The sequence below is a fragment of the Jaculus jaculus genome, chromosome 10 (assembly GCF_020740685.1).
Source record: "Jaculus jaculus isolate mJacJac1 chromosome 10, mJacJac1.mat.Y.cur, whole genome shotgun sequence".
NCBI classification, from domain to species: Eukaryota; Metazoa; Chordata; class Mammalia; order Rodentia; family Dipodidae; genus Jaculus; species Jaculus jaculus.
Genome location: NC_059111.1, coordinates 9925236 through 9938896, shown reverse-complemented (window position 1 = coordinate 9938896; position 13661 = coordinate 9925236). Strand labels below are relative to the sequence as shown.

The 13661-nt window shown below is 49.2% G+C and overlaps 1 protein-coding gene across 4 annotated transcripts in view; it reads right to left on the bottom strand.

Moving 5' to 3' along the window:
• Tln2 (talin 2) overlaps positions 1–13661 on the bottom strand; it is a 468592-nt gene that overhangs the window by 70804 nt on the left and 384127 nt on the right. For all 4 annotated transcript variants that reach the window (XM_045159990.1, XM_045159987.1, XM_045159989.1 and 1 more), the window contains 5 exons: positions 9796–9936; positions 9239–9420; positions 7487–7619; positions 3894–3995; positions 1808–1978 (listed from right to left, as the gene is read on the bottom strand). In XM_045159990.1, the coding sequence (XP_045015925.1) occupies positions 1808–1978; positions 3894–3995; positions 7487–7619; positions 9239–9420; positions 9796–9936 (729 nt within the window). The remainder of the gene's footprint in view (positions 1–1807; positions 1979–3893; positions 3996–7486; positions 7620–9238; positions 9421–9795; positions 9937–13661) is intronic.

Sequence of the window (13661 nt, the reverse complement as noted above, 5' to 3'; positions counted from 1 at the left end):
GACCTGGAACTCACTATGTAGTCTCAGGGTGGCCTAGGACTCACGGCGATCCTCCTGCCTCCGCCTCCCGAGTGCTGGGATTAAAGGCGTGCACCACCACGCCTGGCAAAAGCTGTATTCTTTGTCTTTATGCTATGGCACCACCTCCATAACTAGATCCATGATTCCGAAAGACTCAGAATGCCTTGAAGGCTGTGGCCGGTTCTTAACGGTTGTAGCATCCTCTGACTGAGTCTCTTAGTAACCACTAGATGCATGAGTGGCAGCCTGAATATAGGAAACGCAAGACTCACGACAGTGCTCATGCCAGCTGGGCTGTTTCTAAAATGTGGATCAGTCATGTCGTTTCCCTGCTGACTGGCCACAGGTGGCTTCCCACTGCCTACAATAGAGGCCAAATCCCTTGGCATGGGAGATGAGACCTGTTGGTATAACCCGGGCTACCCTCCTGCTGATTGCCCTGATTAGCTGTATGTTCCAGATACATCCGGGTACTCACCGCTGTCTGAAACTATCTACCCATGTCTTTACTAAGTCATTACCTGTTCCTGGGTGTCCAAGCTCAAAGCACAGTGGGGGACAATGTCATCCAGGTCCAACTGTTACCATCAGCGGTCACTTAAGGCAGCTGGATGACACAAAAGGCTGGAGGAGTGTCCCCCTTACAAACTGGGAAGGGGGGTTTTCATATTAAATTACTGTTGCCTGGGCTGGGCATGTAGCTCAGTGGTAAAAGTGCTTAGCTAGCATGTGTGAGGCCCCAGGCTCAACCTTCAACACCACACACATACACACACAAAAAATCAATCAATCAATCAATAATTGTTTCTAAGTAAGAAGAAATAACATTCACTGGAAAATGGTTTCTTTCATGCAAGCTGCATGTCAAACACTGAGCAGGTTCCCAGCAAGTTTATTCCTGCAATAATCACACACCCTGCATTTTCCATACCCAAGAATGCTTACCGTAGCATCCTACAGAAAACCAGTATCTCATGAATAAGCCTAATAATGCATATTCCTTGGTGTCTCCCTTCTCCCTCCACCCCAGCCCTCCCTCCCAAAACCTCTAGGAAGACCAAGAGATTATTTCTCATTTTAGACTGGGTCCAACTGATGCCAACAGTAGAGAACTGGGAATCTGAGGACATAACTCACTGGAAAAGTGCTTGCCTCAGAGGCATAAGGACCTCAATGTGATCTCTAGAACTCCCATTTAAGAAGCTGGTCCTGGGGGCTAGAAAGATGGCTTAGCGGTTAAGGCATTTGCCTGCAAAGCCAAAGGATCCTGGTTCTATTCCCCAGGATCCATGTACACAAGGGGGCGCATGCGTCTGAAGTTTGTTTACAGTGGCTGGAAGCCCTGGCGTGCCCATTCTCTCTCTCCCCCTCTTTCTCTCAAATAACTAACTAACTAAATAATATATATATATATATATATTTATATTTTAAAAGCTGGTCATTGTAGCCTGTGCACTGGAAAACAGACGCTGGGTCCCTGGGATTTGGTGGCCACTTAGTTACTTGGTTTAGCTTAATGGGTGAGCTGCAGGCCGATCCTGTCTCAAAAAGAAAGTGTATGGCATTTCTGAAGAGGGATACCCAAGGTTTTTTTCTGGCTCCACACACCCCCATGTGTACTGTGTGGCGTGCTCACACATATAAACATGCATGCATACAGTTGCTTGCATACACACACGTGCACGTGTTAAAGGAGGAAAGAGAGAACTGGAGGTAGCCCCCGCTCCCCCGCCGGAGAAACACAGCCCAGGAGGCTTCGGGTGCTGAGCGAGTGCCCGAGCCCTACCTTGGGGTTTCCTCCACCTTCTTTGGCTGCGTAGAGCATCTGCAGAGCAGACTCTGCCAGCGTCTTGGTCTGATCCAGCACCGTCATCTGCTGTTGGTGGTCCAGGATCTTGGAGGCGACTCCCACCGCAGCTAGGATCAAGGGCTCAAAGTAGCTCGCCAGTTGTGTCACCTTCCAAAGAAAGGAAAGTCCCGCGTGCATCACGCAAGTTCAGGTTTCCCGCAAGGCCCTCCTTGGCGGGATGGGGGTGGGGAGCAGTGACAGGGCCAGGAAAAGGCGAATGGACAATGTGCTTTGGAAATGACTTGCTAGTTAACAGACAGCTTCCTTCTTGGCTTTTACTTCCTTTGGGGGGGGGGCATTATTTAATCTCTTCTCTAGGGGCTGGGGAAATGGCTTAGTGGCTAAGGCATTTGCCTGTGAAGCCTAAGGACCCCGGTTTGATTCCCCAGAACCCACGTAAACCAGATGCACAAGGGGGCGCATGCGTCTGGAGTTCATCTGCACTGGCTAGAACCCCTGACTGCCCATTCTCTCTTTCTATCTGCCTCTTGTCTCTCTCCCTCTCTCACGTAAATAAATAAAATATTTTTAAAAATCTTTCCAAAAAAGAAACAAAATCTCTAAATATGCAGGAGGTGTTGAGATCTGCAGCGAGACATCAGGCTTGAACTCAGCTTCTTACACTGTCAGGTTTTAAAATTTTTTTTGTTTATTTTTATTTATTTATTTGAGAGTGACGGAGAGAGAGAAAGAGGGAAAGAGAGAGAGAGAGAGAGAGAATGGGTGCGCCAGGGCCTCCGGCCACTGCAAACGAACTCCAGACGCGTGCGCCCCCTTGTGCATCTGGCCAACGTGGGTCCTGGGGAATCGAGCCTCGAACTGGGGTCCTTAGAATTCACAGGCAAGGGCTTAACCCCTAAGCCATCTCTCCAGCCCTACGCTGTCAGTTTTATAAGTAGCAAACGTAAGAATTGAATACATCTCACAGACTACAGGGATGAAGAATAAGAGAGGGACAGGAGAGCAGGGAAGGTGAGAGAAGAAAGCTGTGACGAGAGGAACTTTCAAAAGCTGCCAGCGGGCCACGCTGAACGGCTCGTGCGCTGAGCACCTGGACCACACGTCTTCGTGGGGCCGAGGACACGGCTCAGCGGGTAAGAGTGCTTTCTGTGGAAGCCCGAGGGCTGAGTTCCAGCACCCATGTAAAACAGAGCTGGGGGTGGCCACGCACACCTGTCACCCCAACCCCGAGGAGAATCATCAGAGGTTGCTGGCCAGTTAGTCTGCCTTTTCCTGGGTGTCCAAGTTCAAAGCACAGTGGTACCAGCTCACCCATGACAAACTGTTGCCGTGGGCGGTCACTTAAGGGTTCAGTGAGAGGCTCTCTCGCAAGGAAACAACACGGAAGAGGGACAGAACGACTCCCGGTGTTCTGCTCTGGCCTCCACATGTGAGTGCGTTGCATACACACATATACACATCACACACACATGCCATACACAATAAATAAAATTATATTAAAGATCACTGAATTTCAAAGTGTTCATAAACATCTCTGTTTAAGTAAGTTAATAAAATTATTACTGAGAACTAAAAAAAAAAAAAAATCAGAGGCTGGCTGGGGGTGGTGGCGCACGCCTTTAATCCCAGCACTGGGGAGGCAGAGGTAGGAGGATTGTTGTGAGTTCGAGGCCACTCTGAGACTACATAGTGAATTCCAGGTCAGCCTGAGCTAGGGTGAGACCCTACCTTATAAAACCAAGAAAAAAATAAACAAACAAACAGGGGCTGGAGAGATGGCTTAGCAGTTAAGGTACTTGCCTGCAAAACTTAAGGACCCAGGACCCAGGTTCGATTCTCCAGGACCCACGTAAACCAGATGCATATGGTAGCATATGCGTCTGGAGTTCATTTGCAGTGGCTAGAGGCCCTGGCATGCCCTTCTCTCTCACTCACTTCCTCTCTCTAATAAATAAATAAATAAATAAAAATAAGTGAAAAAAATAAAAACCAAACATTCTCATCTCTCTGTCTCCATAACTCACTCTGCGTCTCTCTCAGTAGGGGCCCCTGTGCACGCTACCTTATGACCCAGCTGGGCAGCTTCTCCCCGAGCTGCTGTGGCAATGGGATCAATAAGATGCCCGATCTCCTGGACCACCGAGGTCAGCTGCTCCTGCAGGGCCTGCGAAGGAGAGAAACATCAGGGTCACCTGACACCCCTCCCCACGATGCTTTCATGAGAGACGAGGGAGGCCGCATGAAGCCAAAATGTCTGGGTGCACCGCCGCGTTGCAGCTGCCTGCCTTGGCCTGGGCACTGGCACCTAAGCTGCCCCGAGTCAGACCCTCCTCCGCCCCCCACTGGCCCTGACAACGAATGCCAGCGGGATCTTCACTCGTCCTTGTTCAGCAGTTCCTGGAAATGTGGAGTGGCTGTGGCTTTCCAAGAACGAGAGACAACTTGGCTCAAATGGAAACGAGATAATTGGGGTCTAAGGGAACATCCAGGTGGCTGTGTTCTCAGAATTCAGGGAGGGGGAGGAAGGTCGTGGGAAAATGAAGACAGGACATGCTTTCACCACGAGGACATTAGGTGAGTTGCACACCAAGTCACTACCCTTGGTGACTTCTGGGTACAAATTGAAAATGGCACCCCTGAGGCACTCTGAGATGGTTCAAACTCCTTGCTCCGGAGGCACCAAACTCAGGCTCTAAAGAGACGGGGAAAGATAGCCAGGCCACGCTGGGAGTGCCGGACGTGGGGCACTCCAGGCTGGAGATGGTTAACAAGTACCAGGAAAGGTCCGATCCCTCCTTGAGAAGGAGCCTTGGACATCTTAGGGATGTCCACAATGACATGGAATGGGCTGATACCTGACAAAGTGACAGTGTCCTACCCGTCACACAGGGCTGTACATGAGCTACAGGAGAGGGAAAGCCTAACATGCAAGTTAGACAGGTAGAGAGAGGCCTCCGCAGAGTCCAAGGGCTAATTCTCCTCAGTACTTACTATCTGCACGCTCAGCATGTGAATACGGCCGAGAATGCCAGGCGACCCCAGCAATGCTGGTTTATTGTAGGTGGTTTATCACGTGAAATATGGCATCGTGAGGGAGGGCATGGTCCTAGTGAGGGGGTGAAGGGAGAGGACGTGCTCTGAGGGTGAAAGGAGAGGAGTCTGCAGGGGCTTTCGGTGTGCTGACCATCTCCGTTTCTTGACCTGTGGACTGTTTAAAGGGTATGCTCTGGGGCTGGAGAGATGGCTTAGTGGTTAAAGTGCTTGCTTGCATAGCCAAAGGATCCAGGTTCGATTCCACAGGACCCACCTAAGCCAGATGTACAAGGTGGTGCATACACCTGGAGCATGTTTGCAGTGGCTGGAGGCCCTGATGCGCCCATTTTCTCTCTCTCTTCCTCTCTCTCCTCCTCTCTGTCTCTCTCTCTCAAATAGATAAATAAAATAAAGGGTGTGGTCCACTGGCGAGTCATCTAGGTACACCCTTAATGTGAATTTAATAACAGGTTAAACATCATCATTTTAGCATGCCTTATGGTCACAATGCTTAGTCATTTTTTTTTTTTTCAATTCCTAAAACTCTGTGTGTGTGAGAGAGAGAAGCTGGAGTGAAACAGACAGCTCTATTAATAAAAATGAGGGGGTGGAGAGATGGCTTAGCCAATAAGGCACTTGCCTACAAAGCCTAAGGGCCGAGGCTCAGTTCCTCAGGACCCACATAAACCAGATGCAGAGGGTGGCACATGCGTCTGGAGTTTCTTTGCAGTGGCTAAAGGCCCTGGTGCACCCATTCTCTCTCTCCATTTGCCTTTCTCTCTCTCTCTTAAATAAATAAATACAAAAATAAGCAAAGATGAGCCCTGAGCTACTGCTTAGAGAAAGGGGACGAAGCCCATTGTGCCCGAGTTCTGCGGAGGTAAGGTTAGCGTATCGCCCACATGCCCTTTGAGTGTCGGGCACTGTGCTCTTAGCAGAGAAGGACGTGCGAATCAGAGGTTTCGCACGGTAGCAGACACCTCAAAAGAATGGAAGTCATGGGGGAAGGGGAGGCACGTCGTTCTCCAGACATGACAAGGCCAGTGTACTCATGAACTCATACTTGCCTGTACACCGCTGGGCCTGTGAACATTCTGTCACGGATGGAGGAGGGACTCACGGGTGACCCTATCCCTTCCCAAGTAACTATTTGCAGTTAATGGTGGTTGGAGCGGGGGGTTGGAGGGGAGACTTTATTTTTTCCAGTGGTGTAGCCACTGTTAAGTTGCTCGTGCTCTGGGAAATAACCCCCCTCCCGTGTTCATGCAAACAACGCTATTTACACTCACTGAGTCACAAACAGACCAATCTGGACATCAATGAAGGGGGACTAGGAAGGGGGACCACATTAGGAAAAGATTCAGGAATGGGAGGGGGACAGGAGAGGACAAGAAGACCACAATACACTGCAGACATGTATGAAGCTGTAAATAAGTAAACAAACATAAACCACCCATACAGGACAAAGCGGTCACACATCACAGGAAGCAAAGGCCCTCCTACATACCGCGGACAGAATGACTTGAAGAAGAACTCTTTGTCTATGAGTGAACCAAGTGCACTAGCGTTAAATGCCAGACTTGCCCATACAACGAAGTATATTGATGAAATATGATAACAGAGACACACTCACTATTTACGGGCCTGGGCCAGCTCCATGCTGGGTTCAGCTGAATGTAGAAACCCCGCTTTATGACACACAATCATCTAACATGGGTAATGTTCCTGAAGATTTCGGCCATGTGTGAATCTCCCACTCTTGGGGAACTCTTTCCCCAAGACATCCTTCTCAGCATTTGCCCAACTCCCTCCAAAAAAGCTTCCCAAGGGGACTGGAGAATGGCTTAGTGGTTAAGGCACTTGCCTGTGAAGCCTAGGAACCCATGTTCGATTCTCCAGCTCCCATGTAAGCCAGATGCATAAAGATGAGGCAAGTGCAAGGTTGCACATGCCCACTAGGTGGCACATGCGTCTGGAGTTCAATATCAGTGGCTGACGCCCTGGTGCAACTATTCTCTCTCTGTGTGTCTGTTTTCTCTCTCTCTTTCTCTCTCTCTCTCTCTCTCTTTCTAAAATAAAATTGAAAAAAACTTCCTAAGTTGGTTTCACAGAAGAAGGTGGTCCATGATAAAACTCCAGCACCAGAAACGTTCTGGTCCCTTCCTCTAGCCCTCAAAAAACCTGATGCTGAGATTCATTTTTTAATAAAAATTTTTATTTTGCATGTGTGTGTGGTATGAGTGCATGAAACGTCTCTGTGTCTGTACGTGTATGCGTGATCACGTATGTGGGCACATGCACGTGTGCACATGTGCTGGAGGCCAGAGGCTGGCCGTGGATGTCTTCTTCAATTACTCTCCGCCTTCCTTTTTGAGACGTGGACTTGGCTGGACTAGCTGGGCAGCGAGCCTCAGGGACCCTCCTGCAGCCGCCTTTCCAGCCCTGGGGTTGCGGATAAATGCGGCTCTAAGGTGCGCATGCGTGGGTGCTGGGGATCCCACCTCAGGTCCTTGGGTTTGCACCTCACCAACTTAGCCCTCGCCCCAGCCCCCCGCGGCTGAGGCGGGTTCTTCAGCACCGACGGTGTGATGTGTCTGAGGCAGACGCAGAGTCCCTGCTTACCTCAACGGAGATGTCATCCCTCGTGGCCAGGCTCTGGCTGACCGCTGCCAGTGAGGCCTGCTCGATGTCCCTGATACACCGGTTGATACCATCGATGGAGTAGTCACATTCTCTTTGCCCAGGGGCCTTGTCCCTGGAAGGGACAATGCAATTCAAACACCGGATCCATGGGGCTCAGGTGTCACCCATCTGCTCCAGCATTGGTACGACAGGAGCCCATGTCCCTTTCCCACTTCATCACCTTAATTAAGGAGCATGTCTCTGATGCTTGCTAGGCAATGTCTTATGCAGAGCCCATGCACTTCTTTAAAAAACTTTAAAAAAAAATTAAATTTATTTCCAAGGAGACAGAGAATATGAATGGGCATGCTGGGGCTTCTAGCTGCTGCAAACAAACTCCAGATGCACGTGCCACTTTGTGTATCTGCTTTTATATAGGTGCTGGGGGAATGAAACCTGGGTTGTTAGGCTTTGCAGGCAAGTAACTGCTGAGCCATCTCTCCAGCCACCCCCCCCCATGCATGTCTTAATTAACACCTGACACTTGACATAGCTGTTTATTTTAGTGGACAGAACAAAGCACTGCCCTTCACCTCAGGTAACTGCAAAGGAAGTGATTTGCACATGGGCTCTCCCATCACTCACTTAAACAGAGGATCCTAAAGTTAAAAGAAGTGTCCACTGCTATTTATAATGCAAATATACTATGATTGCTACAGGGAGTGCTGGTCATCAACTCACGGGCTGCAGTAGTTACAGTATTTAGTGGATATTCCTTTGCAATACATTAAAAAAGGTTAATTTTTCCTTAAATTAACTATGGTGAATTTTCTTAAAATTAACTGAAGATGTGGTTCTCAGCCTCTGGAACAACTGGGAAACAAAATATTATAGCTCAGGAAATAATGTTTTGTTCAACTGTAGAAATATTGTTTTCTTAGGCTCTTGCTAGCACCAAGAAAACTCAGCGATGCCCAGAGGTACTAGGGACTGTCGAATATTTTATCTTTTAATCAAGCTACGAGAACTTCAAATTCTGCCAAGCAATAGTGCTCTTTCTAAGCTACTAGGTATAGATAAAGCAGTATGATGGTTAAGAGGTGGGATTAAAGCCCTTAGGTGACCTTGAAAATGTCATCTAAATTCTCCTGCTTGAAACCTTTCAACAAACGGGATGATCAAATAAGGTAATATAGGTAAAATACTTGGAATAATATCTGGTTTATAGAGACCAGTACTATCACAGTTCTTGAAGAGATAAAGAAAAAGATGATAATGGGACTGGAGAGATAGCTTAGCAGTTAAAGGGCTTGCCTGTGAAGCCGAAGGACCCAGGTCCAATTCCTCAGTACCCACATAAGCCAGATGTACAAGGTGGTGCATGTGTCTGGAGGTCATTTGCAATGGTTTACAGACCCTGCTGTGCCCATCCTCTCACTTTCTCTCTTAAATAAATTATGCACACACACACACACATATATACACACACATACATATATACACATACATTTTGGTTTTTCAAGGTAGGGTCTCACTCTAGCTCAGGCTGACCTGGACTTCACTATGTAGTCTCAGGGTGGTCTCAAACTCATGGCAATCCTCCTACCTCTGCCTCCCAAGTGCTGGGATTAAAGACATGCACCACCATGCCCAAATAATAAAATATTTTTTTAAAAAGAAAAAAGATGATGATAATGACCCACATTACTTGATGGGTGCAGGCTGGTGATGGACCTACCGTGGGAAACTGACCTGATAGACGTGATGAGACTCTTAATGGAGTCGGACACAGTGTGGGAATGTCCAGCCAGCACGGACCAGGTGGGTGGGTCTTTGGGGTTGATGGCCAGAGAGCGGGCGGTGCGGATGAGGTATGATGAGCTCTCTAGCATGGTCTTGGCTGAGACCAGGATTGGCTCCTGAGCCTGGGAGCCCTAAGACCAACCAACAGAGGGTAGAGAGACACAAGTGCTTAAGTTAGACCCTGGAACATCTTATTCTTTGGCTCATTTGGAGGGAAATCAGGTTATAAAGGGTCTGGGTTGGGAGAACATGGGCCCATGTTGGCTCCTTAAATAGTAGTTTTCAGTATGACACATTCCTTAAAAGAACCAGCCCAAAACATGGACGCAGAATGTTCTCAATATAAAGCAAATTTCGCAAGGGCTATGGACAATCATGGAGCTTCCTGACTCTGTCTACGGCATCATCTGTACTGACAAAGATACGTTTTGGAGCTTTAACCGCTCATGCTAAAATTCAGCGTCATACGAAATGAGCCAAAGACCTTTGCTGTGAAGATGCCCTACCTCAGAGCTGATCTGGGCAGGAATGCTGACAAACTCAGGGTTGGAGGCGAACGCCGTCAGGTTCTCCACCGCTTCGATCAAGGGTGCGGTAGCGATGCGACATTTATTGCGGTTTTCTTCAGAAAAATCCCCATCCAGGGCCTGACGGGAAGAACGGGAGATCTCAGCGCCCCACCAGCAATCATACATCGTACCTAAGCGGCAGCCATCGCCTCTCAGTGCGGGAAGACTGTTTGATGGGAACACTAAAAGACAGGCTTGGTCAATTCATAAACACGTAAGATGTCACTGGAGCGATCCCCCCGCCAGCCAGAGGAGTGCAGTAAGTCATCCTCCAGGGAAAGCGCTGGGTGCAGAGCACAGGGCACTTTCTTACACACCTCACTCCCTCAGGTCATGCTGTCGCAGGCGGGCACTGCTCACTCTGTCCTCCACTTTTGAGACTACAATGCTTGGACTCCTGTACTTCCAGATTAAGTCCACCCCCTCCCAAATGACTAAGGTGCTTCACACTGGGTGGCCCTTCCGACCTGGTGGTGGTTAGAATGAGACGACGCCCCGCCCAACCCTCAGGGATTCTGAATGCTTGCCTCCCAGCTGGAGGCAATTTGGGAGGTGGAATATTGCTGGGGGGGGGGTGGGCTTTGGGGTGTTATAACCCAGATCTCCCCTGCTGGAGGCAGCCCACACTTGCTCCCAGCTGCTGTGGTAAGATGTGATGCTCAGTCCCTGCTTTCTTCACCATGACTGTAAGCAGAAAGAAACCTCGCCCCTCCCCCCATCAGCTGCTTGTGGTCGGGTGCTCTGTCCCAGCAATGAGAAGGTGACTGTAACATCCACCTACCTATCTCTCTCTCTCACCCTCCCTCCCCTTCCTCCTTCCCTTTATTTTTAAAAAATTATTCTTATTTATTTACTTATGAGGGGAGGGGGGGAAGAGAATGGGTGTGCCAGAGCCTTTAGCCACTGCAAACAAACTCCAGACGCATGCACCACCATGTGCACCTGGCTTACGTGGGTTCTGGGGAATTGAACCTGGGTCCTTAGGTTTCGCAGGCAAGCACCTTAACCGCTAAGCCACCTCTTCAGCCCCATTTTCTTTCTTGTTGGGGATCAAAACCAGGACCTGCTGCTGAGCTAATCTCCAAAGCCCACACTGTTGACTTTTCTAAGTTTCACCTCGATGTCCCAGCATGACTGATGGAGGTGTGGTTGGCGTGGCCAGCGTCTTAAATGCAAACAGTGGAATCCAGTAGGAAGGGACAGACTAGACCAACTGTAAACCAAACAGACATCTCTCTTAGTACATATGTAATGGGTTATCTCGTTTAGGAGGCCACACAAAAGGGTGCCTGCTGTGCACCTCCACTTTCAGAAAGTACAAAAACAGGTGAAACTAATTCAGGGCATTAGACATCTGGTCAGTCTCCGTAGGATCTGGGACGCAAAGGCGCATGGGGGAGGGGTTCTAGTACTGCCAACGTTCCCTGGCACCATCTGGCTATCGTCACCTCGTGTGTTTAGCTTGAGAAACCTCATTGAGCTCTCTGCCCGGTGCATTTTTCTCTATTTACTTTGTGTTTCCTTTTTATTTAACACAATATTATGGAGTGGTCAGTCAATCATGTCGCTGATTAATGACCGACCTCAATGAGAATCTGGTCACACAGCCTGTGACCCGTGCCAGGCTGCCATCCGTGGGGCTGATACTTAGACACAAGGTTCCCTAAACTTGGGAGTCACCTCCTCCAGAAGAAAGCTGTTCAGACCACCAGCCTGTGAGGCGGGGACCACACTCTGACTCCTAGCAAAGGGATACATGGGAAAAGGCTGTCATGTTTGCAGAAGAATGTAAATTCCCTTGTTAAATGACCAATTAAACTTTTAATTTAGTCCTTATGAGCAATAGATGAGTCAATCTGGACAATTAGTGAAGAAAACGCCAAGAGGCACTTGAGTTATACAACAAACTGGTCCTGAGAGGTGGGAGGAAGTACCCCATTTCTCAATAACAAGAGGAGCAGGCGCGGTCAGCGCGGAGGCTATTTCTGAACAACAACTGCATTCCAGTCAAGTCTTGGCAGCTTGGGAAAACAATTACGCATGCACAAAGCTCACATTTGCAGAAGAATTCCCACGAGCCGGCTGGTTTACCACCACAACTAACGTGGCACCTGGCTGGCCCTCCCTTGCACCCTTCCCGCTGTAAAGGGACTGACCTGACTCTAACCCCTCTGACTCGGCTATTCTAGTCCCACTGGAAACCCTGCGATGCCCGCTACCTCTTGCTGATGCGCTCAGCCTCACCTTTAGGTGCACGCGTGCACCTATTTGGTGTTGTGTTGGCACTGTGGGTGCTGGCAAGACCGAGGGGCATCGTCCCAGCATGCTGAGCCTGCGGCTCGGTCACCACCACAGCCTCCCCGAGCTGCCTTCTACCAGGCCTCAGAGCAATCCGAGAATGGCAAGTAGTGGGAGGCACGGACGGAGGGCGCCACCCGGTAGGCACCTGCCTGACGTGGCACGGGTGGGCAAGTGACTCAGGCAGAGGGACCTGCGGAGGCCCCAGTTCTGCCAATCACTGCCCCCACCCCAAGGCGAAGGTGACACGGTTTCTCTTCCTGTCTACACCTGAGCTTCCCCCTTCCTGCTTGTCACATCTGACCAAACCACCAACCCTCAAAACCTAACCCTAACCCTCAAAAGGATAAGGCAATTACCCTGCGATAAAGCCCAAGAAAACAGTTTCCCAATGGTACAGGTTTTAAAGCTAATGAAACAGGATGGCAAAAAGGATTTTTTTTTTTTTTTTTTTGCTCATCATAAATCCTAAAGAAAAATCACATCTCATGTAACCATGCTATTCACAGAATAGGGAACCGACTAACAGTGCCTATTTACCAAGTGACACCCACAACTTTTTGTTTGTTTGCAAAAAGGAAAAGCTATTTCCACCACAGGAGGCATTTGGCATCAGAAAGGATGACTTTCACAGCTTTTATTTTACTTCCAAAGTCTGTCTGCACTGGACACAGCTGGGCTACCCGAATAAAGCCCCCTCCCGTATGCCCCAGGGGGTAATGTTCAGACACACGAGTGCTTCCCCACGCGAGTTCCGCATCACGGAATGTCTGCTACACCAGCGGAGGGGTGAAAGGTAAATTCTCTTGGCTACATATCCACACCCAAGGGCACAAGGGTTCACTGGGCCCCTAGCATCCCCACAGAGAAACCTGGGACAGACAATTTTTGTGCATGCAAAAGATTCGTGGGCTTTGGGGGTTAAGAACGGACCTTGAAGCCCACTGACTACCAAACCCCTGCTTTCTCAAACAATAAGGTCTGCACCTGGAGAAGCGACACGATTTGCGGAAGCCACCAAACTACTTAAGTGCTGCATATCTCAAACCATGACCGGCTCCCATCTGTCCCACGGCTAGTAGCCACAGGCAATAAGAAAGGCACAAGAAACTCCAGATTTGGGTTTTTTTTTCCTCCCCTGAAGAATCCTACCTTACCAGTCCAAACACAAGGATGACCAAGAAAACATACTCACAGCCAAGGCAAATTCGACCCCAGAGGGCTGGATCGGGTGTCTGTGGCTCACGCTGGAAGTGCTTAATTGCAAAAAGCTGAGCTTTCGCTCGGCGGTGAGGGGCAAGGCCAAACTTCAACTTCTCAGCAAAACAAAAGCTGGGGTTGCATAATTTCTACTTGGCACCCAAACCTGAGTGACTGCACATTTAAAATAACATTCCATTCCACACATCTGATTCAAGGCTAGGAGAATGAGCAGAGTGGAGAGAGGCAAGCCCGCGGAATCCAGGGGAGAGACACTGCCATGGTGGGTCTCCTAACTCACCGGG